Consider the following 23275-nt stretch of genomic DNA (forward strand, 5'->3'; position numbering starts at 1 on the left):
TTGGCCAAAGAGGTGGTGTAGAGAGTTTATGTCTGGAGGTGTGTGGGGTAGGCAGGGCCTCATCTAGAGAAGGGGGAGGAAAGTACCCTGTGTCCAGGATCTGCACCCCTCCTCCCTCCAGTACTCGGCTGAGATCACAGTTCCTCCTGTCATGCCCTGGGTCCTCATTTCCCTCTTCCTGGGAACTTCTACCAAGAGGAGAAAGGGCCGATACCTGTTATGTCCCAGTTCCTAGAGTGTGAGTGAACCAGGGGAAATGGAAGTGAGTCTCCACTACAGAAGCCCTGGTCATCAGGAACTATCAGAGAGAATCCAAGCAAGGGTGAGCCATCAGAGGACAAGAGGGCCTGGGACATATGAACATGGATCTGGTTTGTGGGATCTGTCCTGGGTCCAGATGATGGGGCCCAATCTGAGAAGCCAAGTATATAGGCTCAGACCCCAACGCACATCAGTTACACCGAAGTATAGGAATTCAGGGAGTTTTAGAAATGTTTCAACCACTAATAAAGAGAAGTGGAAGGAGGGGACAGCTGTGAGTGTGGGAAGCAATGGCCCACCTAGGTTAGTGGGGATGAACAAAAGAGGGTTCAGGGTTGTGTGTACTCAGAGTGTTCACTGAGGTGTGTTCCTGTGAGCCCCCCGGCACAGATACGGATGCAGGCACTGACCTCTGTGTAGATGGAGGGCGTGAGGTGGCACAGGAGCCGCACATCGTCCTCCTGGCAGGCCTTCATGTCCATCATCAGGCAGGTGTGCAGATCGCCCAGCTGGGTAGCCTGGGCAAATGACTCGTACAGGTTCATCTTCCCTGCGGCGGCTTTGCTGCAAGACCAGCTGGGCCTGAGCCAGCAGCCTGACCCCAGTGCCCACCTTCAAGCATCCCCGAAGCAGGCTCCCGCTCTAAAACTGCTTTGCTGGCTCCAGATGCCCTGTGCTAATCTGCCTCATGTCCCTCCCAACTGCCTCCCACAGGGGCTTGATAACTCAGGGGAACCAGGGGATACTCTTCTTTCTGTCCATCCTTCCCCAGAGCTCAAAAGGGCTCCAACCACGATCAGTGAGTGAAGCTACTGCCGGATAAGAGTCAGGAACAGAAGAGGGAGGGCTCAGGTCAGGCTGGAGAAGGCTTTCTCTCTTGCTTTCTGGGCTCTAACCATGAGGGCAGTGACACCTCACAGCATATACAAACTTAGCTCAAAATGGCTTGTAGGCCTAAATGTAAGAATTAAAGCCACACAACTTGTAGAAGAGAAAACAGGAGTAAATCTTCATGACAACAAAAACACAAGTGGTAAAAGAAAAAAATAGACAAATTTAGCTTCATAAAAAGTTAGCACTTTTTGTTCAAAAGATGCTATCAAAAAAGTTAAAACTCGCAGAATGGAAGAAAAAATATTTGCAAATCATTATGTCTGAGACTTGCATCCAGAATATATAAAGAACACTTTTGGTATGCAACAAAACCTTAAAAAGATTCTTAAAAGTTGGCTGGGTATGGTGGCTCATGCCTGTAATCCCAGCGCTTTGGGAGGCAGAGAAGGGCGGATCACCTGAGGTCAGAAGTTCAAGACCAGCCTGGCCAACCAGCCTGGCCAACATGGTGAAACCCTGTCTCTACTAAAAATACACACACAAAAAGTTAGCCGGGCGTGGTGGTGTGCGCCTGTAATTTCAGCTACTCAGCAGGCTGAGGCAGGAGAATCGCTGGAACCTAGTATGCGGAGGTTGCAGTGAGTGGAGCTCGCGCCACTGCGCTCCAGTCTGGGCAGCAGAGCGAGACTCTGCCTCAAAAAAAAAAAAAAAAAAAAAAAAATCTTAAAAGTCAATAATAAAAAGACAAATAACTCAATTAAAAATAGGAAAATTTTTGAATAGATATTTCTCCAAAGAAAATATACAAATGGCTGGGCCCGGTGGCTCACGTCTATAATCCCAGTACTTTGAGAGGCCGAGGTGGGCAGATCACCTGAGGTCTGGAGTTCGAGACCAGCCTGGCCAACACAGTGAAACCCCATCTCTACAAAAAAATACAAAAATTAACTGGATGTGGTGGCGTGCACCTGTAGTCCCAGCTACTCGGGAGGCTAAGGCAGGAGAATTGCTTGAACCCAGGAGGCGGAGGTTGCAATGAGCTGCGATCATACCACTGTACTCCAGCCTGGGTGACAGAGCAAGAATCCATCTCAAAACAAACAAATAAACAAAACAAAAATTAGCTGGGCGTGAAGATCTGTGCCTGTAATCCCAGCTACTCGGGAGGCTGAGGCAGGAGAATCGCTTGAACCTGGGAAGCGGAGGTTGCAGTGAGCCAAGATCGCACCACTGTACTCCAGCCTGGGCGACACAGCGAGACTCTGTCTCAAAAAAAAAAAAAAAAAAAAAAAGAGAAAGAAAAAAGCAAGTCACAAAAGATCACATACGGTTTGATTCCATTTATCTGAAAATGTCCAAAATAATCTATAGAGGCAGAAAGCAGATCAGTGGTTGCCAAGAGCTGGGTGAAGGGGAGAAAATGGCAAAGTGATTGCTGATGAGTATGAGATTTCTTTTTGGGGTGATAAAAATGTTCTTTCTAAATCAGATAGTAGTGATAGTTGTATAACTTTGTGAATATACTAAAAAATTATTGAGGCCGGGCACAGTGGCTCACACCTGTAATCCCAGCACTTTGGGAGGCCAAGGTGGGTGGATCACCTGAGGTCGGGAGTTCGAGACCAGCCTGACCAACACAGAGAAACCCTGTCTCTACTAAAAATACAAAACTTAGCTGGGCGTGGTGGTGGGTGCCTGTAGTCCTAGCTACTTGGGAGGCTGAGGTGGGAGAATTGCTTGAACCCGGGAGGTGGAAGTTGCAGTGAGCTGAGATTGTACCACTGCACTCCAGCCTGGGTGACTGAGTGAGACCCTGTCTCAAAAAATAAATAAATAAAAATTTAAATTAAAAAAAAGCCTTAGGAGTACACAAGGCTTACTCAGAGTAGGGGAAAAAAAAACCCCAAAACCAATAACTGGGCGTGGTGGCGCATGCCTGTATGTAATCCTAGCTACTCAGGAGGCTGAAGCAGGACCATCACTTGAGCCCAGGAGTTTGAGACCATCCTGGGCAACAAAGTAAGACCCTGTCTCTACAAAAAAATTTTAAAAAATTATCTGGGCATGGTAGTGCATGCCTGTGTAGTCCCAGCTACTCAGGATGCTGAGGGGGGAGGATGGCTTGAGCCCAGGAGTCTGAAGCTGCAGTGAGTGACATGCACTGAGCCGCAGTGTCATCAGGTGACAGAGTGAGATGCTGTCTCTTAAAAACAAACCAACTCAACCAAACAGACCCACAAAGAAGGCCCTGGTGATGACAGTCCAGGGTTGGGGAGTCAGTGTGTGGAAGAGAGGCTCTCCAGGATGTGTCCTGACACCATTTGAAACATGGGGACCATACCCACCTGGCCCTCAGGTAGTAGAGCAGGTGGTAGCCAATCTTGGGCTGCTTCTGATATAGCTCGGAGAGAAGGTCTAGAAGTAGAGAGAAGCTGCTGTTGTCTTCCTGCATCTGACATAGGTTCCTGGAGGTGGGGCATGGGAGGAGAGGAACGGAACTTTACCCAGGGCAGACTCTCCCATGGAGTTTCTCAGGTGGCATGGGCTGTCTGTGCCCACAGCATATGTCCTCCTCCCTGGAAAGCGAGTCCCATTACCCCAGGACAGGAGCACATGTGTGTGCTGTCAGGGAGGATGGAGGGTAGAACAGTATCTCCTATAGCTGCGTGCTTACCTAAATATTAGGTACAGAGGCTTTCCTACAGACTCCTCCAGGGACCTACAAGAAAAGGGTTATATTTGAGAATCCATGTGAGGGGGGCTGCTGGCACATATGGAGGACCAGCTGGAGGCTAGACACCAGCCTGCTCCTTCCCTACCCAAAAGGCAAACTTCCTGCCGCTCCGCAGGCTTGGTAACAGAGAAAACAGGTTCCTAACATGGGACCACGCTCTTGCCCTTTGGAGACATGCTCCAGGCCAAGGTCCAATCACACCTAATTCAGCAGATTAGAGTTACTGGGCCCAGCAGCAAGGGCTGGAAGCATGAGGAGGTGTCAACCTCCCCAGTACGCACGGTGTTCAGCAGGTAGAAATAAGCTCTTGTTTAAATGAGTTGGTACATGTGAGAATAAAAACACCAAGTGAACAGATTTTTCTCAAGTCTACAGTAAGGGGTCTCTTGGACTCAGGCTGTAAGAGCACCCTCTGGCTCCTGAGGCTCTGGAGTGAGGGAAAATCAGCCTTACTCCTCAGTAATCTCCTCAGGCAGGACCTCCCCTCGAAAGTGGGCCTTGAAGAGCTCCTGTAGGCAGGAAGCAAGGACAGACAGCTGCTCCGAGTCAAAGTCTTCCTGGGTGATGAGACAAGGGAGGGAGAGTCACTACCTACACCCAAGCCCTCCTGCCCCCACGATCCCAGTCTTGGAACTCATCTGCTTCCACCTCCAGGATCAGCAAGCTCCCCTCCCCACTATAAGAGGGACTCATCTAGGGGAGGGAAAAAGTGAGTTGTCTTCCCTGGGAGATGTGTAAGCTAAGCAGGCTAGGCTGCTTCCTCCCTAAGGGGTTGGGTTCCTCCTCACCTCCAGGACCTGGTCCACAATTTCCTGCATGACCTCACACTGGGCCTCCGTATCACTGCAGGACAGAAATGAGAGGAAATCCCAGGGACATAAATGATAGCAGAGGGCAGGACACACACCCAGAACAGTGCACAAGCACACTCACATGCACAGAGACAAAACAAAGGAGCTCTGTGTAAAATCCCAGGTTGGATGGGGAGGCTTTAGGGCAGAATTGGCTGCTCTCTGGGCAGAGGCCCAAAGAAAAGGAAAATCCCCACCAATCCTGCCTTGGTTCTCAGAGGTTCTTCTCCCAAGAATCTGCAGAGTGGGAACTCAAGGTGTTACGGAATGAGGCTGCCCCACTCCCAGCTCATACTCCCTAACGTAAAGTGCAGAAGAACTCCCTCATGAAGCTTCAGCTACCTCTCCACACACTCCTATCATGTTTGCCTCCAACCCCCATCTCCTGCTATACCCATTAAGCACCAGGTAGAGAGCCTGGGGCTGAACCTCCTGAAGTTGAGAACAAGGTCTGTACCCACCTCCCCTTCTGTAGCTGGAGTACTTTGTCCCTCAGGGACTCATCCAACTGGTCAAGGTAAGGGGTGATATCAACTGGCTCCTCCACAACTGTCTCCTTGATAGGGTGGAAGCGAAACTCCCTCTTCTTTCCTAAAGGGAGTGATTTGGGAAAGAAGTCAGTTTGCCCAGATGCCAGCAACAGAGACAGTCCCCTCAACGACTTATCCCCTTCCTCACATGCCCTAAGTGTGCACCTGTTTCCTCAATGCTGTGTGAGTGCCTGAAGCATCTCCCTGACTGTGCACATGTACTAGCTCTTACAAGCAAACAAGGGCAGGAACCACTTCTGTTTTCCTTCCTGCCTTGAGTGTTAAGTACAGGGCTCTGCATTCTGGAGTCTCATCCAGAACAAAACTTTAACTCACAGGAATAAGGGTGACAGGAAGAGTGCAGAGAGGCTGCTTCTGGGAACTGGTCCTCTCAGGGCTGACACAACCCTGAACTAGCCCTTGCGGATGGCCTCACCTTTGCTGTTGAGATCCTCTTCATCGTCACTGAAGGCTGCCTCTGCATTGTCATAGCAACTCTCATCCTTATCCGACATATGGTTGTCCATCTCCATGGAAACTGGCTCCTCAATTTTGACTTGGGAGTAAAAAAAGATAAGGCATTTAATGGCCTCCTGGGTCCTCTAACATGCCCCATGCTTCTAGGAAGGGAGAATGGAGGGCAAGTGAGAGAATAAGGAGTCTATCATCTAAATGGAATACTGACCCTGGGAGGACAAACCTCTTGACAAACCTCTTGTCCTCACAACCCTCCATGACCTGCAGAGGGATGTTGCCAGGAATAAGAGCAACACAGGACATGACTCCTCTATGCTCAGCTCATTAGGATTGGTAACTAGAGTAAGATCAGGGACAGTCCGAAGTGCTAGTCTCACTCTTGTCGCCTGGGCTGGAGTGCAGTGGCGCCATCTCGGCTCACTGCAACCTCCCCCTCCCAGGTTCACGTAATTCTCATGTCTCAGCCTTCTGAGTAGCTGGGACTACAGGTGCCCGCCAAATACAAATTTTTTTGTATTTTAGTAGAGACGGAGTTTCATGATGTTGGCCAGGCTGGTCTTGAACTCCTGACCTCAAGTGATCCACCCCCTCAGCCTCCCAAAGTACTGGGATTACAGGCATGAGCCACCATGCCCAGCCTCCAAGTGCTCTTTAATTTAAAACCAAGTTGGAAAATACTACTTGACTTAGACCCTTATCCCAAAACAAAGTGTGTATGTGTGGTAAGGAGATGGCAGTTGTATTGAGAGTAAGGTTTGAGGCCCAACATGACAAACTGTCATCAGAGGCCAGGGCCTAGAGCTGGGAAGAGAGAAGAGATGGGCAAGTTAAAGTGAGATAAATATTGTAAATATTACATGAAAGCCTTCTAACTACTGAGGAGTTACTAGGAGAAAAGAGTTAAGAGAACAAGAAAGATGAGCAAGTCAAATAAGATTAGATAAAGCACGAGAATCAAGACAGACAACACAAAAATGAATAAAAAAGATAAACTGAGGAAGGAAAAACTGTGATGGACAGTGTCACGGAAGTGGAGAACTGTGTGGGACATCCTGAAAGGGGCTCTGGCCTGAAGGCCTGGTTGTCTTGCCCCTCTTTTGACACAGGTGATGGAATGGGCGGGCCTCATACCTTCCACAGGTGGGGAGGGTGAGCTGCAGAACTCAGGAAACTTCTCTCTCAGCATTGCCCGCAGCTCCTTATCCAACTTAGGGTTGTCAAACAGGGGAGCTAGGTGTCTAAATGGGGAACATGATGAAGGTCAATATCAGAGCTTCTCTTATTTTTATTTTTTTTTGAGACACAGTGTCACTCTCATCACCTAGGCTGGAGTGCAGTGGCACAATCTCGGCTCACTGTAACCTCCACCTCCCGGATTCAAGCGATTCTTGTGCCTCAGCCTCTCAAGTAGCTAGGATTACAGGTGTGCACCATCACACCTGGCTAATTTTTGTATTTTTAGTAGACACGGGTTTTGCCATGTTGGCCAGGCAGGTCTCAAATTCCTAACCTCAGGTGATCTGCCCACCTTGGCCTCCCAAAGTGCTGGGATTACAGGCATGAGCCACTGTGTCTGGCCAGAGCTTCTCATTTCTAACTCAACATGGAGTTGAGATAGGTCTAAGCACAATCAGTCTAACTGGACCATACTCAGATCCCTGAAGGGGGTCAACAGGGAACATGAAGGCATTTGAAGACCTTTGTAATACGATGGCAGGAGAGAAATTCCTCTAAGAGCCAAGAAGACATATGCCCAGCAGTCTGAGGTAGAGCCAATACTTTTTACACCTGTCAGAGAAAAGGGCCAGCAGTGCTATGGCAACATTTGGATACACCTGGACCTAATGAAAAATGGGAAAACAACCTCCTTCCCCCACCAAATTCCTTACGCCAAGACCCGTTTCTCCACAATGTGGTTGAGGGAGGAAAAGACACCCTGCCGCACGTGGCCCTCCAATGGTGGATAGAAGTTGGGAATGATCTGGAAGCGAAGAAGGAGGGGAAAAATGAGCACAGGACTCCATCCAGAGGCTTCCGCTGAATTAGATCTGAAAAGCTGCTTTGGTTTTGATCAGGGGACACTGGGGAGTATGGCTGCAGAGAGAACTGGACTTCCTGACCACTCCAGGCCACTCAAATGAGAAATTCTTACTGGACCTGGCTGCTCCCCAAGGAAACCAGATTCTACCTTGAGTCACCATCCTTGTGATTGAGAAACCCCACAGAAAATGGGAAGATCCAAGTGCAGACAGTGGAATATGGAAGGGAAGCATTTATTAACTTGGGGGATAGGACGCATGACCATTTCTGTTCTCAGTCAAGGCATACCGAGAAGACCCGTTCACTGGGAGATTAGGGGAGATACACTGAATTCTGCTCATCCAGGCATGGGGAGAAAAGAGAGCTCTAACACTTACGCGGCACATGAAGTCCAGGAGTGTGGCAGTGATGGCTGGGTGGGGCTTCATGGAGTGGTGCATGACCAGGATGGCTGGTTCTGGAGGATGTGAAATTAAAGAGCCCCTCACATCAGTCAGTCTCTCTCTCTCTCTTTTTTTTTTTTTTTTTTTGAGACAGAGTCTTGCTCTGTCACCCAGGCTGGAGTGCAAATGGTACGATCTCAGCTCACTGAAGCCTCCGCCTCCCAGGTTCAAGCGAATCTCATGCCTCAACCTCCCCAGCAGCTGGAATTACAGGTGTGCGCCACCACGCCAGGCTAAAGTCAGTCTGTTTCTATCTCCATAAAATGGGATGTCAATATACATGAATGGCTCTGGGAAGTGCTATGTCTATTCCCCCCATTTCCACTGAGCAGACCCAAGAGCAGACAGGCCCCGAAACAGCTTGTAGCCCTCATTTCCCTTCTTGTTCTCAGCATTCAGCTTGGAGAAGGGAAGTAATAGGTGAGGAGAAGCAGGACGTGGTACAGCCTTTTCCTTTGCCCATGCCCTCCCCTCCTGAAGACCATGCATCAGACTGTGGGGAGGAGGTACAGTGATGGCTTAGCCTTATCAAAGCAATTCTCTTTCTAGGTCAAGGAAAAACTGATGAGGAACAACAGAGCTGCTCCCAGATAAACTGCCTCCACTCCACGGTGCCCTGAGATTTATGACTGCTATCACTAAGGAAGGCAGTGGGGGCTTAGGGGGGTGGGGAAGTGGAGCCGCCTGGTCTTGGTCACATACCTATGTTCATAATGCTATCCTTGTCTGGACTAAAGAACAGCCAGTCATAAAACAAAGCCAGCTTGGCATTGGAGGCAGCGACATTTGACTGGAAAAGAGAGGGGAGAAACAGAGGGCTAGTTTCATCAATCACCCCCCTCCATTTCAGAGTCCCAAGACAGATTCCAGGCCCCACTTGGCTGTTTCATCTATGAAATCCAGTTCCTAGTGAAACACGGTGAAATGCTCACCCCCCTTGTGTTGTGTATGAGTGAATACTCTGTGGTCTTATGGTCTTAACCAAGAGGACAGAGGACAGGGATTGGGCCAGGTACCCCCCCAACCTTTTTTTTTTTTTTCCAGACAGGGTCTTGCTCTGTTGCCCAGGCTGTAGTGCAGTGGCATGATCTCAGCTCACTGCAACCTCCACCGCCCAGGCTCAAGAGATCCTCTCACCTCAGCCTGGGACTACAGGCACGCACCACCTCACCTGGCTCATTTTTCTATTTTTTTGTAGAGATGAGGGTCTTGCCATGTCACCCAGGCTGGAGTGCAGTGGCATGATCACGGCTTACTGCAGCCTTGACCTCTAAGGCTCGGGTGATCCTCCCAACCTCAGCCTCCTGGGTAGCTGGGACTACAGGAGCACACCACCATGCCTGGCTTTATGTTTTGTTTTGTTTTGTTTTGGTAGAGATGGGTTTTGCCATGTTGCCCAGGCTGGTCTTGAACTCCTGGGCTCAAGTGATCCTCCCACCTCAGCCTCCCAAAGTGTTGGGATTATAGGTGAGAGCCACCATGCCTGGCCAGGCCTGGGTTCTTTTCTTTTTGTTGTTGAGACAGGGTCTGACTCTGTCACCCAGGCTGGAGTGCAGTGGCAGGATCTCAGCTCACTGCAACCTCTACCTCCCAGGCTCAAGCGGTCCTCTCACCTCAGCCTGGGACTACAGCCGCACACCAACACACTTCGCTAATTTTTGTATTTTTTTGTAGAGATGGGGGTCTTGACATGTTGCCCAGGCTGGTCTCAAACTCCTGAGCTCAAGCAATCTGCCCACCTCAACCTCCCAAAGTGCTGGGATTACAGGCGTGAGCCACCATGCTCGGCAGGCCTGGGTTCTTGATACATCCAGCAGTTCATATCTCTGCTTCCCATAGGGGACAATGCTTGGACTCAGAAGTCCACTCATCACCCCTGAGCTGAGGCAACAGTCAGACTAGCACCCTTTGGCTGCCCTTTCTGGGCTCTCCAGGCACATTCCTGAAGAAGAGACCCCCACCCCTCCAGGAATAGCCTGTTGTCATATCTGAATCAGCACATTCCAAGGACCCAGTCAAATGGGGGAGGAGGAACCCTGTTGGAAGAGGTCAGGGGGCAGCCAGATGCCAGAGAATGGATAGTTTCCCACCATAGGCACAGAGAGGAAAACATTTGAAAGGAAATGCCTCCACTGCAGATTCGCTGCATTTACAGAAGGGAAGTAGACAAAGCTGATGCCAAAAAGGCATGGTGGTGAGGGTCTAAAGAATGCAAGCTCTGAATCTGAGAAAGAAACAGTTAAGAGGAATAGCTGTATATGGTTTCTGGAAGCAAAAATGAAAAAGGCAGGGACGCTCCAGAAACCCAGGCTTTTGGGGGTTGGCAGTAATGGGGGAGATGAACCTGTTCAATCTCAAACCCAGATGGAAAATAATGAGTGTAAGTAAATTTCTAGAGACACAAAGGGAAGTGAAGGCTGAGACACTCTGGAAGACCAGAGTGAAAGAAGGGCCCTTAGGGGTCAAGTGGCCCTGGAGTCAGGAAGAAGAATGGAAACATGGGAACACCATGGAAGAGGCACCCTTCACCACCCACTATCTTTTGCCCTCACCGTGCACGTTGTCAGGAGCCAACCAATGATGGCCCACCGGGGCAAGATATCTGAACTCAGTACTTCATTAGAAGGGTGGACTACCCCACAGATGTAGCGAATGAGGTCACAGCGCAGAGACTGACTATCTGGAGTTGACAGGTACTGGCGCTGGAACCAATCTTGGTATCGCTTTTGTTGACCAAATCGCACCTGGGGAAAGGGGAAGCAAGAAAAAGACCTTAGAAGACAGTGTGGGGTCCTTGGCCAGAGGAAAACGAGCACCACTTAACTCTAGGTTTGCCCTAGACCTCTATTTCTCCACAATTCATTCATTAGCTCATACTGTCTCGTAAGTCTCCCCTCCTTTAGGAGAACTTCTTGATTAAAAAAAAAATGCTGAAAATTTCTAGCTTGCCCTGCATTCTGATGTTACAGTCATTCTTGCCACTGACCTCAGGCTACATTTACCCCCAACTGCAACTTCAGTCCAGTTTTTGGCTCTTTACTCCTTGTACTGGTCACTGACTCTCCAGTCAGAAGTATAACCTTTTCTCATTTTCTTGAGCCACTGGTGAACAGCAAGAAATGTTCTTCAAGAGTAAGAGCTGGGTCTGTTCACCACTCAACATCAACTGAGAATTTCCTGGTGCTGACCTAGCAGGACCATTATCCAAAGCCTAGACTCTCCAAACCTTCTTGTGGAAAGTTTTTCCTCAAACAGACCCTAAGTGATCACAAATAGTAACACTAAATAAGGAAAAGGATCTGGTTTCCCTCTTCTTATATTCCCCCAACTGTCAGAAGAAATCAACCAAGATAAAGCAAAAAGGTAAAAAAACAAACAAAAAGATACTTCCAGACCAACACCATCCAACAGAACTTTCGGCAATGATGGTTGCTATTATGCATGTGAAATGCAGCTATTGTAACTGAGATATCGAATTATTATTTATTTTATTTTTTTTGAGACAGAGTTTCACTCTTGTCGCCCAGGCTGGAGTGCAATGGTACAATCTCAGTTCACTACGACCTCCGTCTCCCAGGTTCAAGCGATTCTCCTGCCTCAGCCTCCCAAGTAGTTGGGATTACAGGCACATGCCACCATGCCTGGCTGATTTTTGTATTTTTAGTAGAGACGGGGTTTCACCATGTTGGTCAGGCTGGTCTCGAACTCCTGCTCTCAAGTGATCCACCCGCCTTGGCCTCCCAAAGTACTGAGATTACAGGCGTGAGCCACCGCACTTGGCCCCAATTATTATTTTTTAAGAGACAGGGTCTCATTGATGGGAGGATTGCTTGAGCCCAGGCTGGTTGGTCTCTAACTCCTGGGTTCAAGCAATCCTCCCACCACAGCCTCCTGAGAAGCTGGGATTACAGGCACATGCCACTGCACCAGGCTCTGAATTTTTTTGTTGTTGTTTGAGATGGAATCTCATTCTGTTGCCCAGGCTGGAGTGCAGTGGCACGATCTCAGATCACTGTAACCTCTGCCTCCTGCATCTGGGTTCAAGTGATTCTCCTGCCTCAGCCTCCTGAGTAGCTACCACCACACCCAGCTAATTTTTGTATTTTTTGTAGAGACACGGTTTCATCATGTTGCCCGGCTAGTCTTGAACTCCTGACCTCAAGTGTTCCCACCAGCCTCAGCCTCCCAAAGTGCTGGGATTGTAGATGTGAGCCACAGCGCCCAGCTGTGAATTTTTAATTTTAACTCATTTTAACTAACTTAATATATATATATTTTTTGAGACAGCATTTCACTCTGTTGCCCAGGCTGGAGTACAGTGGCGCGATCTTGGCTTACCGCAACCTCTGCCTCCTGGGTTCAAGTGATTCTCCTGCCTCAGCCTCCCAAGTAGCTGGGATTACAGGCGTGTGCCACCATGCCCAGCGAAATGTTTGTATTTTTAGTAGAGACGGGGTTTCACCACGTTGGCCAGGGTGGTCCCAAACTCCTGATCTCAAGTGATCTGCCCACCTTGGCCTCCCAAAGTGCTGGGATTACAGGCATAAGCCACTGCGCCCGGCCAAGAATTTTTATCATACCTAGTCCTGCAGACTAACTTACATTTAAATGGCAACACATGGCTGGTGGCTACCACACAGTAGAACACAGACCTGGACAATTATTCTGGGTGACTTGGGAAAGCTGATTAGGAAAGCAGTTCTTGACAGCCAGACTGGCCGCAGAGGAATGGCCTGGGAAGTCTGCTAAAAACAGATTCTGGCTGGGTGCAGTGGCTCACGCCTGTAATCCCAGCACTTTGGGAGGCTGAGGCAGGTGGATCACCTGAGGTCGGAAGTTCGAGACCAGCCTGACCAACATGGAAAAATCCCGTCTCTATTAAAAATACAAAATTTGCCAGGTGTGGTGCATGCCTGTAATCCTAGCTACTCGGGAGGTTGAGGCAGGAGAATCACTTGAACCCAACAGGCGGAGGCTGCGGAGAGCCGAGATCGCGCCACTGCACTCTAGCCTGGGCAACAAGAACGAAACTCCATCTCAAAATACAAACAAACGAAACCAAAAAAAAAAACCCCACAAATTCCTCAATCAAATTATCTAGGAGAGTGGGATCCAGGAAGCTGCATTTTTAACATGCTCAAGTAATTCTGCCATTATTCAGTCAAGTCTGGAAACATACATAGCTTTCTTCCTGAGACCTCATGGTTCTCCTGGAGCAATCGTGGGTTTCTTAGCGTGAACACTTTCACTCTCCCCTTTATAGAATATTTCACACTTGTAAATGATACTAGTATTTCTATATAATTATTGGTTTAGTGACTACTTTAGATAAACTAAAAGCTTCACAACAGCTGGAACTGTATCTCTCTTATTCGACAGTGTACCCCCAATCCTTAGCACCATGCTCAATATGTAGGCACAGAATGAATAAAGGACAAAGAAGCCAGTAGCCAGGTAGATCAGGTACGATCATTTAGCCACCATTCTACTGGTTAGTAAACAATGGTAACAGCTCCACAGACCGAAGCAAGAAGCCCAGCCAGCGTGTGACCTCTTCTCTTGCTGCAACACCTTAGCTTACCCGGGATGTCATGAAGAGGAGTTTAGTCTCCATGTCCGGGGTTAGACGACATGCTAGGAATTTTCGGGATGTTCTTGACTGAAGAAGCTGTAGGATACCTGAATCAAATGTGGAAGGGAAGAGAAAAGAGGAAGCCTGAGGACCAGAAAGAATGAAAGGCATGTTGGGAACCTGGGCCAGGTACTGATGGCCAGTAGTCTTGCTCACGGAGAAATTCCAAGACAAGACCAAGGGAGGTCAAGCACAGGTGGGGATTCCAACCAGCACTTACGTGTTCTGCTCCAAACAACCACTATCCCCAGGACCCAGCTATATTACTTCCTGTCTTCTGCTGGTCTTCCAGAGCCTCCTACCCACATGATTCCCACTGGTAATAGATGGGAAAGTTAAGGGAAAAATATGGGAAACCCTGGCTGCTCTTCCTGCTCCTGATGATCCCATCCTTGGGTCCTGGAATCAATGTTATTTGTGGCATGAGCATGAGCCCTGGAGTCAGAAACATGTGGATCCAGATCCTATTGTAGCTCATAAGCATGATTATTGGTTTTTCACACTCATGCGTGAGATGTGCCTCCCTCAAACCTTGTTACCATGTCCCCACATTACTGCCTGACATGAGAGAACAAAAATAATTTAAAAGAACAGCATGGTGGCTCACACCTGTAATCCTAGCACCTTGGGAGGCCGAGGCAGGTGGCTCCTTTGAGCCTACGAGTTCAAGACCAGCCTTGGCAACATGGTGACACCCCATCTTAAAAAACAGAAAAAAAAAAAAAAAAGAGGCCAGGTGCGGTGGCTCACGCCTGTAATCTCAGCACTTTGGGAGGCCAAGGCAGGTGGATTGCTTGAGGTCAGGAGTTCAAGACCAGCCTGGCCAACATGGTGAAACTCCATCTCTACAAAAATACAACATTTACCTGGGCATGATGGCGGGTGCCTGTAATCCTAGCTACCTGGGAGGCTGAGGCGGGAGAATCGCTTGAACCCAGGAGGCGGAGGTTGCAGTGAGCTGAGATCACGCCATTGCACTCCAGCCTGAGGGACAGAGCAAGACTCCGTCTCAAAAAAAAAAAAAAAAAAAGAGACCTGCCTCTGTCACCTAACCTACCAGCTGTACAGCCTTGGGCAAATTACTTCATCTCCTTAAACCTCAGTTTCTTTTCTTTTCTTTTCTTTTTTTTTTTTTTTTGGGACAGAGTCTCACTCTGTCGCCAGGCTGGAGTGCAGTGGCGCGATCTCGGCTTACTGCAAACTCCACCTCCTGGGTTCAAGCGATTCTCTTGCCTCAGCCTCCCGAGTAGCTGGGAATACAGGCATGTGCCACCATGCCCAGCTAATTTTTGCATTTTTAGTATAGACAGGGTTTCACCATGTTGCCCAGGATGGTCTTGAACTCTTGACCCCGTGATCCGCCTGCCTCGGCCTCCCAAAGTGCTGGGATTACAGGTGTGAGCCACCGCGCCCGGCCTCAAACCTCAGTTTCTTTATGTATAAATGTAGACACTAAAATACTCACAGGGCTGTCCAGAAGATTAAATGAGGTAACACATGTTTGTCTAACACAGTGGAGGCACTTAAAGCAATGAAATAGATGTTCAATATAAGAGTACTACAATTTCCAGCACTTTCTTCTTTCCTGACTTCCCAGGTCCTGGACAACTGCCTTCAGAGTGAGTGTGTGTGTGTGTGTGTGTAGGAGGGGAGCGGGTGCATGCACGATCACAAGCACTTGTGTGTTGAGGTGGGGTGGGGAGCAAAGCTGTACAGTTATTGTTCAGAACATAGCAGGACCCTGGGAAAGGGAAAGGGATATAAAAAGGACCTTGTCGGGAGGAGGCACACGGAGACTCCCTCCTCCAAAGTGGATTTTGCCCAAGCTGGATCCTTGGAATTCGAGGCAAGACTGTTCCCAGGGAGGGGCCTTCTCTTACAGGACTAATTCCAGCCCTCTACTGACTCAGTCTCACGAGTTGACCTCTGACTCCCCTGCTAGACTCCGTGAAGCTGAACACTGGCCACTGGCTCACCTCCTGAGCCAAGGAGCTGCCAGGAAGAGGGGAGGAGGACTACAGTTCTCTGTCTCACTTTTTTCTTAGTAGTAATGTGGCAGCTGGAGTCTGCCAAGTAGGGGCTGTCTAGGAACTACATGAATTGTTCTGTACCTCTGCCATTCGCAGTTGTACTTGGCAAAGCTTGCCCTGTCCCAAGCTTCCTAAATATGACCACCAAAGACTCTCCTACCCACCAACCTCTACCTTCTTGATTCAAGCAAGACATACACATTGAACTCCCAGCTCTCAAGGACAGGATGCCTAAGACCCTACTTACCTGTGAACTGAGGACTCAAGGCCTGAGGATTATGGATAATATCTTTCCAAAGCAGTTCAAATTCTGGTATCCTAGCAACATTCTGAAGTAGTCTTACGAGATCCCGACCAATCATCAGACATTCCATGAACTTGATAGGGAAGAGGAAGTGGGGGACAGGAAAGAGAATAAAAACATGGATTGTTTACCTGCTGGAGGGAGGACAAAGGAACAACATGTTCTAGGGAGGGAAGGAAAGAGGGTTGAAGAAACTATATGATTTCTTCTGGAACCAAAGGATTGGCTCCTAGCTGTTCAGGGGAAGAGAGCTGGAAGCTGGGGACTGATATCAAGGATGAGAGGTTAGTGGGAAGTGCTGAAGCCCTGCTGGCTTTCACATTAATCTACCTCCCTCTCCACTCAGAACTGTTTCAATCCAGTTCAAGGAAGATTAAAGTTTCAAAAGGATGGGACTGGCAAGTTGAGCCCCAGAAACCCTAACCTCAAACTTATTTTGTCTAACAAAATTCTGCAGTATCTAATTCTGTGGGTCCGATTCTGTGGTAGAAATGTCCATATCTGTGTAGTCTAAATGAAACCCATTAGCAACGTGTAGCTAATGCAACTAGAGAAGTGGATTTTAACTTTTTATCTAACATTAATTTTAGGCTGGGCAGAGTGGCTCACGCCTATAATCCCAACACTTTGGGAGACTGAGGTGGGAGGATCACTTGAGGCCAGGAGTTTGAGATCAGCCTGGGCAACAAAGCAAGGCCCAGTATCTACAAAAATAAAAAAGTAAAAAAAATTCTTAATTGTCACATGGGAGGTCTGATAGAGGACAATTCATAATCCCACTAGACCATGGGAATTACCCAGGAGAGTAGGTGGGGGACTGTGTCATGGTAGGCACACAAGGACAGCTTATGTCTGTGGTGTACAACAGTATCCTTGAAGCTGACCACGGAAATCCCAAAGATGCCAGCTTAACAGGTAGCATTTCTAGGAATTAGGGCTATTTTACACTAACTCCCCCTCCTTTCTACCCTCATCTGTTGATGAATGATGGAAAACACCAGATCTTGACGCACCTTCATCTCTAACAAGGTATTTCTGACTCCACTGCATAAACCTCCAGAGGTATCTTAGCCTGAGTCTCACTTCCCCGCATTATTTTTGTCCTGTTCCCTCACCCGTTCCCGAAGCAGTGAGATGCAGAAGTCTACTTCCTTCTGTCGCAGGGCCTGGAGCTGGGCAGTCCCATGGTGGTCCACGATGAGGCGGAGGTACGTGTAAACAGCCATGGCAATGAGGATGCTGCTCTTCAGGACCCACTCCCTGCAGGGAGGAAACACACTGGCTCCTATGCTCTGTCTAGAACTATTCACCCTCCCAATTCACCCTTCTTGGGCTTGGCTACAGTGCCTCAGAAATAATTGATGATTTGACACTGGGAGTAGATGCTTTGATTTTTTGCTTGCTCACTCATGCTAGTATCTATCTTGGACTATCAACTGGCTAAGCTACGGACAACTTCCTAATTTTCTCTTCCAAGTGCCTATAAAGATAAGTGCCAAATGAAAGCAATCTCTTTTTACCACCTAACTACTTAGCTTCCAAGAAAATAACTCTCTTTGTTGACTCATTCATTCAAACATTTACTGAGTGCCTATCATGTACCAAGCAACATGTGAGGTACTAGGGACAGAATTAACCACAGTATCTACCCAGGTCAGACTATGGGGAAAAGCTGGGTAAGTGTCCCTAAGTCAGTGGTTCTTAAGTGTGGTGCAAGAACATGTGGGACTGCCAAGACCCTTTCAGGACCTGGAGTTTTGAGAACATACTGTGCTAGCTCAGTCTGCTTATCATTAGCAGCTCACCATGCCACAAACCTTTCCCTGGCTCTATCTAGTCACTGATACACAACGAGTCCCCACTCCCACACAATGAGTCACCTGTCCTAAATCACAACCTGAAAAAAAGAACCCGATTTTGGGTGGCAAACTCCTTTTCCCATGAGTTTCAGAATATCCCTGAGGGAAAAGGGGGTAATGAAAGATTTGTTCCCAGTTGCTTTAAAAGGAGTAGAGAGAAAGACACAGTGGGGATATTCCTAAAACTCTAATCCTGTCTCTAAGTGACAAAATTGAGACGCTGTCTCCTCCCAGCAAACAATTTGTAATGGCTTTGGCCCCCCTGTTGGAAGGCAGGGAACTGCAGGAAGATGAGATGGTGTTTAATTAGTCCAAGCAGGCCACATCCTGATTCCGGAAAACTACTCAAGCCACCTAATTAAACGACTCTGTGGCCTTTTCTTTTCACAGAATGGATACACTAGCCAAGGTTACTGGGGAACGTTTCCTCCCCTACCTGCTACCTTTTGACTCCACAGCCCTAGAAACATTTGGAAGGGAGTGAGAAGGAGGGTGTAGGAGAGGACACAGTTTTAAATTTCTAGGTATTGACTTTCACCAAAAGATGTAAGTTTTTTGGAGGGTAGAAAACAGGGCAGTTATCTGGCTGTTATCTGATGCCTGTACAGGAAATTCAGCTTTAAGGTATGGGGACAGGACGTATTTGGTACCACGAATAAAATAAGAAAAATCACTTTTTAGAAAGATTGCTAGCAAAGGTAACAAAATTACCTGAATCCTGGAATGACATAATAAAGAGAAAGAAAGAGTTGAAAGGCCCCCTGACCCAGGACAGTAAAAAGGAACAAAGACCTAGGAAAAGCAGAGAACTGGTAAGAAGAGACTGTTAGGATCTCACGTGCTAGTGCAATGACACCAATAACAGAAGTGGCTCCAGGCCCAGATGTGGCTGCACATCCATGCCCAGAGCACTAGGTGGCACTGCACAGCAGACAGGGCAGGGCTCTCAGACCTGGGCAGAGCACAGCACACAGCCGTCTCTTTCACAAGTGTGAACGTTGGGAGGAGGTCCATTCTTCTGAACTACAGATAGTATGGACACTATTAGCCCTCTCAATCATTTGACTACTATGGTGTCCTCAATCAGAAAAGAGACTTAGAAGTCAAGCAAGAGGAAGACTGAAACCAAGGGGAAAGCCTCACCTCCAAACAAGTTCAGATGTGGAATAGCCCTCATAAAATTTCTGGCCCTTTATTTTGATGGATAAGGGAAAGAATCAGCCAGAAAGCCCAATATGTACCCCCTGATGCACCCTCTACCACTGGAACCTCCAAACCCTATATGCAAACTCCAGCAGGATTCACTAATCTCTATTACCTGCTCCACCCCAACTGCCCCCTGTGCCACTTCAAAAAGAGCAGGGGTTGGACGGAGAAGCTTGCAGGGGAGAAAAGGATACCTGCCAGGCGTGGGTGTTTGGCTGGCCCAATTCTACTGAGCTCATTCCTCCCCAACTTCCCCCTAAGATAAACATTCCAAGGAGGTCTGGATCAAAAATAAACCCTTATCAGATGAAGCCAGTTTTTCTGGGCTATGCGATATTTTGGCAAAGACCTCTTTCCCATTCCTTCATTCCTTGGGCATTAATTTCTTCACTTGCCAACAATACACTTGTCTCTCCCTCTCCTTGCCTCCCCCTCTCTAACTTAAGGTGTTCTTGGGCCACACAATCCTTTCATCCCCATTTCCCACACCCACACTCCTAATGGCCATTATCTGGCCTATACCCCACCCTTCGTGGTGGATGCTACCTTTGCTCTGTCAGGATATCCAGAACACTTTCTGCCAACCAAATATTTTTGGCTGTAACATCTCCACCTGATTTCAAAAGGGGAAAAAAAGAATAGCTCCGATTAGCAAGTCAGCCAATCCAATACATCTCTTCACCCATTCTGCTGGTCCACCCTGACTGCCATCCCATTACTGCCATCCCTTCACTGCTGAGATAAACTGCCTTCTGTTCTGTCAGGCTTTAAAGTTTCACCCTTTGCCTCCAGAAAGAAGGAAAGGGAAGGTTCTGAATTTTTCTAGAAACCAGAGCTGCTACTTTCCCACAGATTGTGAGTTGGAGTGGGAACATTTTGGCCCTTGAAAATGAACATCTGAGAAGTAGATATAAGAAGCCCACAGTTGGAAAGAAAGGATGATATCTCAGATAGAGCCTGAGAAGTACAGGTGGCTGACAACAGCTGCAGTCTAGCAACTGGATGTCCTGAGTCCTGCACTGAGGCCCCCAACAGGCCAAGAGTTTCTTATTTCCAGGTAACAGTCTTTAGTGCTTGCTATGAAACTTTGTGGGGCAGAATTAACACACAGCAGTGCCATACCAGTCTTGGGATAAGAAGCAGGGGCTGGAAGTGCCAAACAGGGAAGAAGTGCCAGGAAAGAGGATAAAAATAGCCACAACTATGCCTTGCCCCAGGTCTCAATTTAAAAATTCAATGTTCACAAAGTCACATATCACATAGATTAAGGTTCATACACATCAAAACAGGAGCATCAGTGTTACATAAAATTTTAAAGAGGAAGCAAGTCCCAGTGGGCTAATGGTGAGGTAGTAGCAGGTCACTTTTAAACAAACACATGCAATCTTGGGAGTAGCCGCTTGAATATGCGATGGCTCAGACAGATGTCACCGATGCCAAGATGAGAATAAAACCTAAATGTCAGGGTCTGTTCTGTGACATAGTTTGTCCCTCATTCTGGCCCCAGTAAAGGGCTTAATAATTAGGGAGCAAGTGTTCAGATAATGGGGGTGGAGCCAGGGAAGATGTCTAGGTTTCTGAAAGCACAGGGACTTGGGAACAAATTATTTGCCCTCACTTCTCTCCCCATTTCTTCCTGCTCTGAAATGCTATAAAATCTCAGAGTGAAGACTGGCTAAAATAGGCCAAATATTCTGTCAAGCCCTGGGTTTAGCAGGAAAGAAAATGAGGCAAGACTTACTGCTTTAAAAGGCCCCCCATGATTTTTCAATCAATTTATTTCTACAACATATGTGGCCAGAAGATGTCTGTATCAGAAGGAAACAGTCTAAGCAATCCAAGAATTCCATCCCTTTGGCACTTAATCATTCTCCATTGTCTCTATTTAGTCTCTGGGCTCTCCTCCTTTCTTCTTTATGCTCCTGCCATCAAACTCACCTGCAATCTGCTTCATAAACGTCATACAAACACCATCGGCTCCCAGAACCCCACTCTTCACCAGTTCCCGTACCAACCACACCAACTAAAGGAAAGAAGGAAAAACAGATGAAGAGCAGGAACTGTGAGTTTGAGAAGGGAGCTAATTCAATTACAACTGAAAGGAGCACATTACAATTTAGACACACAATGACAGGGGTGTGTTAGCCCTGATTCCTCTTTCCCGTTCCTGACAGAGAGAAGATCCATCCTCTCTCTTTGAGCTGGATCTTGTCTTTTCTTTCTGGCCTTACCTGAGTACGGCAGGTATCCTGCAGCTTCAGGTACTTCTCCATAAGTATCTGGTTGATTTTATTCAGGACAATATTCATGCCATCACGACTCACCAGAGCTAAGTCCCGGTAACACTGTGAGAAGTAAAGTTTGTGATCAGCCAGCAAGCTAGGGATAAGGTCCTCACCCCACCCACAGTGGAGCCCTTGCCCTCTAATCCCTTAAACTTAAATAACACCAGTAAGACACCGAGTAGCAATGAAATACTTTTCATTCTGGACACTTTCTTTCCACAGGGGTCCTGCATTCCCAACCTATCCCTTGTTCTGTCACACAGAGTGGGGAAAAGGTACTGGTTATCCTTTAATGAGGCAGAAAAGCCTGCTGGGCAGCCAGGTGCAGTGGCTCACGCCTGTAATCCCAGCACTTTGGGAGGCCAAGGCGGGTGGATCACGAGGTCAGGAGATCGAGACCATCCTGGCTAACACGGTGAAACCCCGTCTCTACTAAAAATACAAAAAAATTAGCCGGGCGCGGTGGCGGGCACCTGTAGTCCCTGCTGCTCGGGGGGCTGAGGCAGAAGAATGGCGTGAGCCCGGGAGGCGGAGTTTGCAGTGAGTGGAGATCGCGCCACTGCACTCTAGCCTGGGTCTAGCCTGGGCGACAGAGCGAAACTCTGTCTCGGGGGCAGGGGAGAGAAAAGCTTGCTGGGCAAGGCTCCTAGTACTATCCCTGTCCCCCGCACTTCCCCTCTTAGGAAGTGTCATACTGTTTGATGCCACAGGCTGAGCAAAACCAGGTGGAGGCCATCTGCTTTTCATCTGCCAGTCAGTAAAAGGTCACTGCAAAATGGGTTTGGTTGAACAAGCCAAAAAGGATCCCAAAGAGGTTTTTAGACCAGTACTGACCCGGTCAGATACAGCAAAGGGAGTAGTAAGGGAAGAAGATCCAGGGCAGGGCCCTAGACAGTTAAGGACAGAACCAAAACTGATATTTTTTTGAATTTTTAGTTTTTTTATACTTGGGGTCTTACTCTGTTGCCTGGGCTGGAGTGCAGTGGCATGATCATAGCTCATTGCAGCTTCGAACTTCTGAGTAGCTGGTACTACAGGCATGCACCACCATGCCCAGATAATTTTTAAAACAGTTTTTTCTAGAGACAAGGTCTCACTATGTTCCCTAGGCTGAAACCCTTGGCCTCAAGTGATTCTCCCACCTCGGCCTCCTCAGTAGCTGGAATTACAGGCATGAGCAACCATACCCAGTTGAACTAAATATCTTTATTCTTTTCTCTGTGATGCCCTTTCCTTCTGCCACTTATTGAAAAAGGAAAGGTGCTTCAGCATACCAAATCCTGGGGGAGGTAAGGGAGGGCATGCTAATTTCTTCTGTGAGATTATTGCTTCCCTTCCCCCCTTAGTTTTTTTTTTTTTTTTTCACTCTCTCTCTATTGTGAGACCAGACTCCTGGAGGAATACCTTAGGGGGCCTCATTAGCAACTTCCTTAGCCTGCTGAGTTCTATCCTGTCAGGATCTCATCAGAAAGAGTAGAAACTAGGCAGGTAGCTTCCCACAACCTCTGAAGACCAGTAGCAAGGATGGTATCAACAATAATAATCATATAGTATAGCAAGGGCCGGGTATGGTGGCTCATGCTTGTAATCCCAGCACTATTTGGGAGGCCGAGGCAGGTGGATCACCTGAGGTCAGGAGTTCGAGACCACCCTGGCCAACATGGTGAAACTCCATCTCTACTAAAAATACAAAAATTAGCTAGGTGTGGTGGCACATGCCTGTAGTCCCAACTACAAGGGAGGCTGAGGCGGGAGGATCACTTGAACCCAGGAGGTGGAGGTTGCAGTT

General features: G+C 48.0%; 1 protein-coding gene and 1 non-coding gene across 9 annotated transcripts in view; one reads left to right on the forward strand and one right to left on the reverse strand.

Moving 5' to 3' along the window:
- The window catches only part of INTS3 (integrator complex subunit 3), a 46142-nt gene that overhangs the window by 5559 nt on the left and 17308 nt on the right, over window positions 1–23275 (reverse strand). For 6 of the 8 annotated variants that reach the window (XR_010158193.1, XM_001144061.8, XM_009432356.4 and 3 more), the window contains 18 exons: window positions 21433–21546; window positions 21140–21224; window positions 19748–19814; window positions 17252–17396; window positions 16080–16209; window positions 13752–13849; window positions 10723–10914; window positions 8873–8960; window positions 8105–8184; window positions 7577–7668; window positions 6819–6925; window positions 5647–5766; window positions 5142–5271; window positions 4618–4672; window positions 4283–4386; window positions 3770–3814; window positions 3441–3560; window positions 672–825 (listed from right to left, as the gene is read on the reverse strand). Coding sequence is in view for 7 of the 8 variants with exons in the window: in XM_001144061.8 (XP_001144061.1) it covers window positions 672–825; window positions 3441–3560; window positions 3770–3814; window positions 4283–4386; window positions 4618–4672; window positions 5142–5271; window positions 5647–5766; window positions 6819–6925; window positions 7577–7668; window positions 8105–8184; window positions 8873–8960; window positions 10723–10914; window positions 13752–13849; window positions 16080–16209; window positions 17252–17396; window positions 19748–19814; window positions 21140–21224; window positions 21433–21546 (1926 nt within the window). In the remaining variant the exon portion in view is untranslated. The remainder of the gene's footprint in view (window positions 1–671; window positions 826–3440; window positions 3561–3769; window positions 3815–4282; window positions 4387–4617; window positions 4673–5141; window positions 5272–5646; window positions 5767–6818; window positions 6926–7576; window positions 7669–8104; window positions 8185–8872; window positions 8961–10722; window positions 10915–13751; window positions 13850–16079; window positions 16210–17251; window positions 17397–19747; window positions 19815–21139; window positions 21225–21432; window positions 21547–23275) is intronic. The other 2 variants (XM_063813452.1, XM_016927563.3) reach the window with 1 other exon arrangement.
- Window positions 14264–14366, forward strand: LOC112207501 (small nucleolar RNA U13). Its single transcript, XR_002941940.1, has one exon. It is a non-coding gene; the product is annotated as a small nucleolar RNA U13 (small nucleolar RNA).

Source organism: Pan troglodytes, chromosome 1 (assembly GCF_028858775.2).
Source record: "Pan troglodytes isolate AG18354 chromosome 1, NHGRI_mPanTro3-v2.0_pri, whole genome shotgun sequence".
Classification (NCBI taxonomy): domain Eukaryota; kingdom Metazoa; phylum Chordata; class Mammalia; order Primates; family Hominidae; genus Pan; species Pan troglodytes.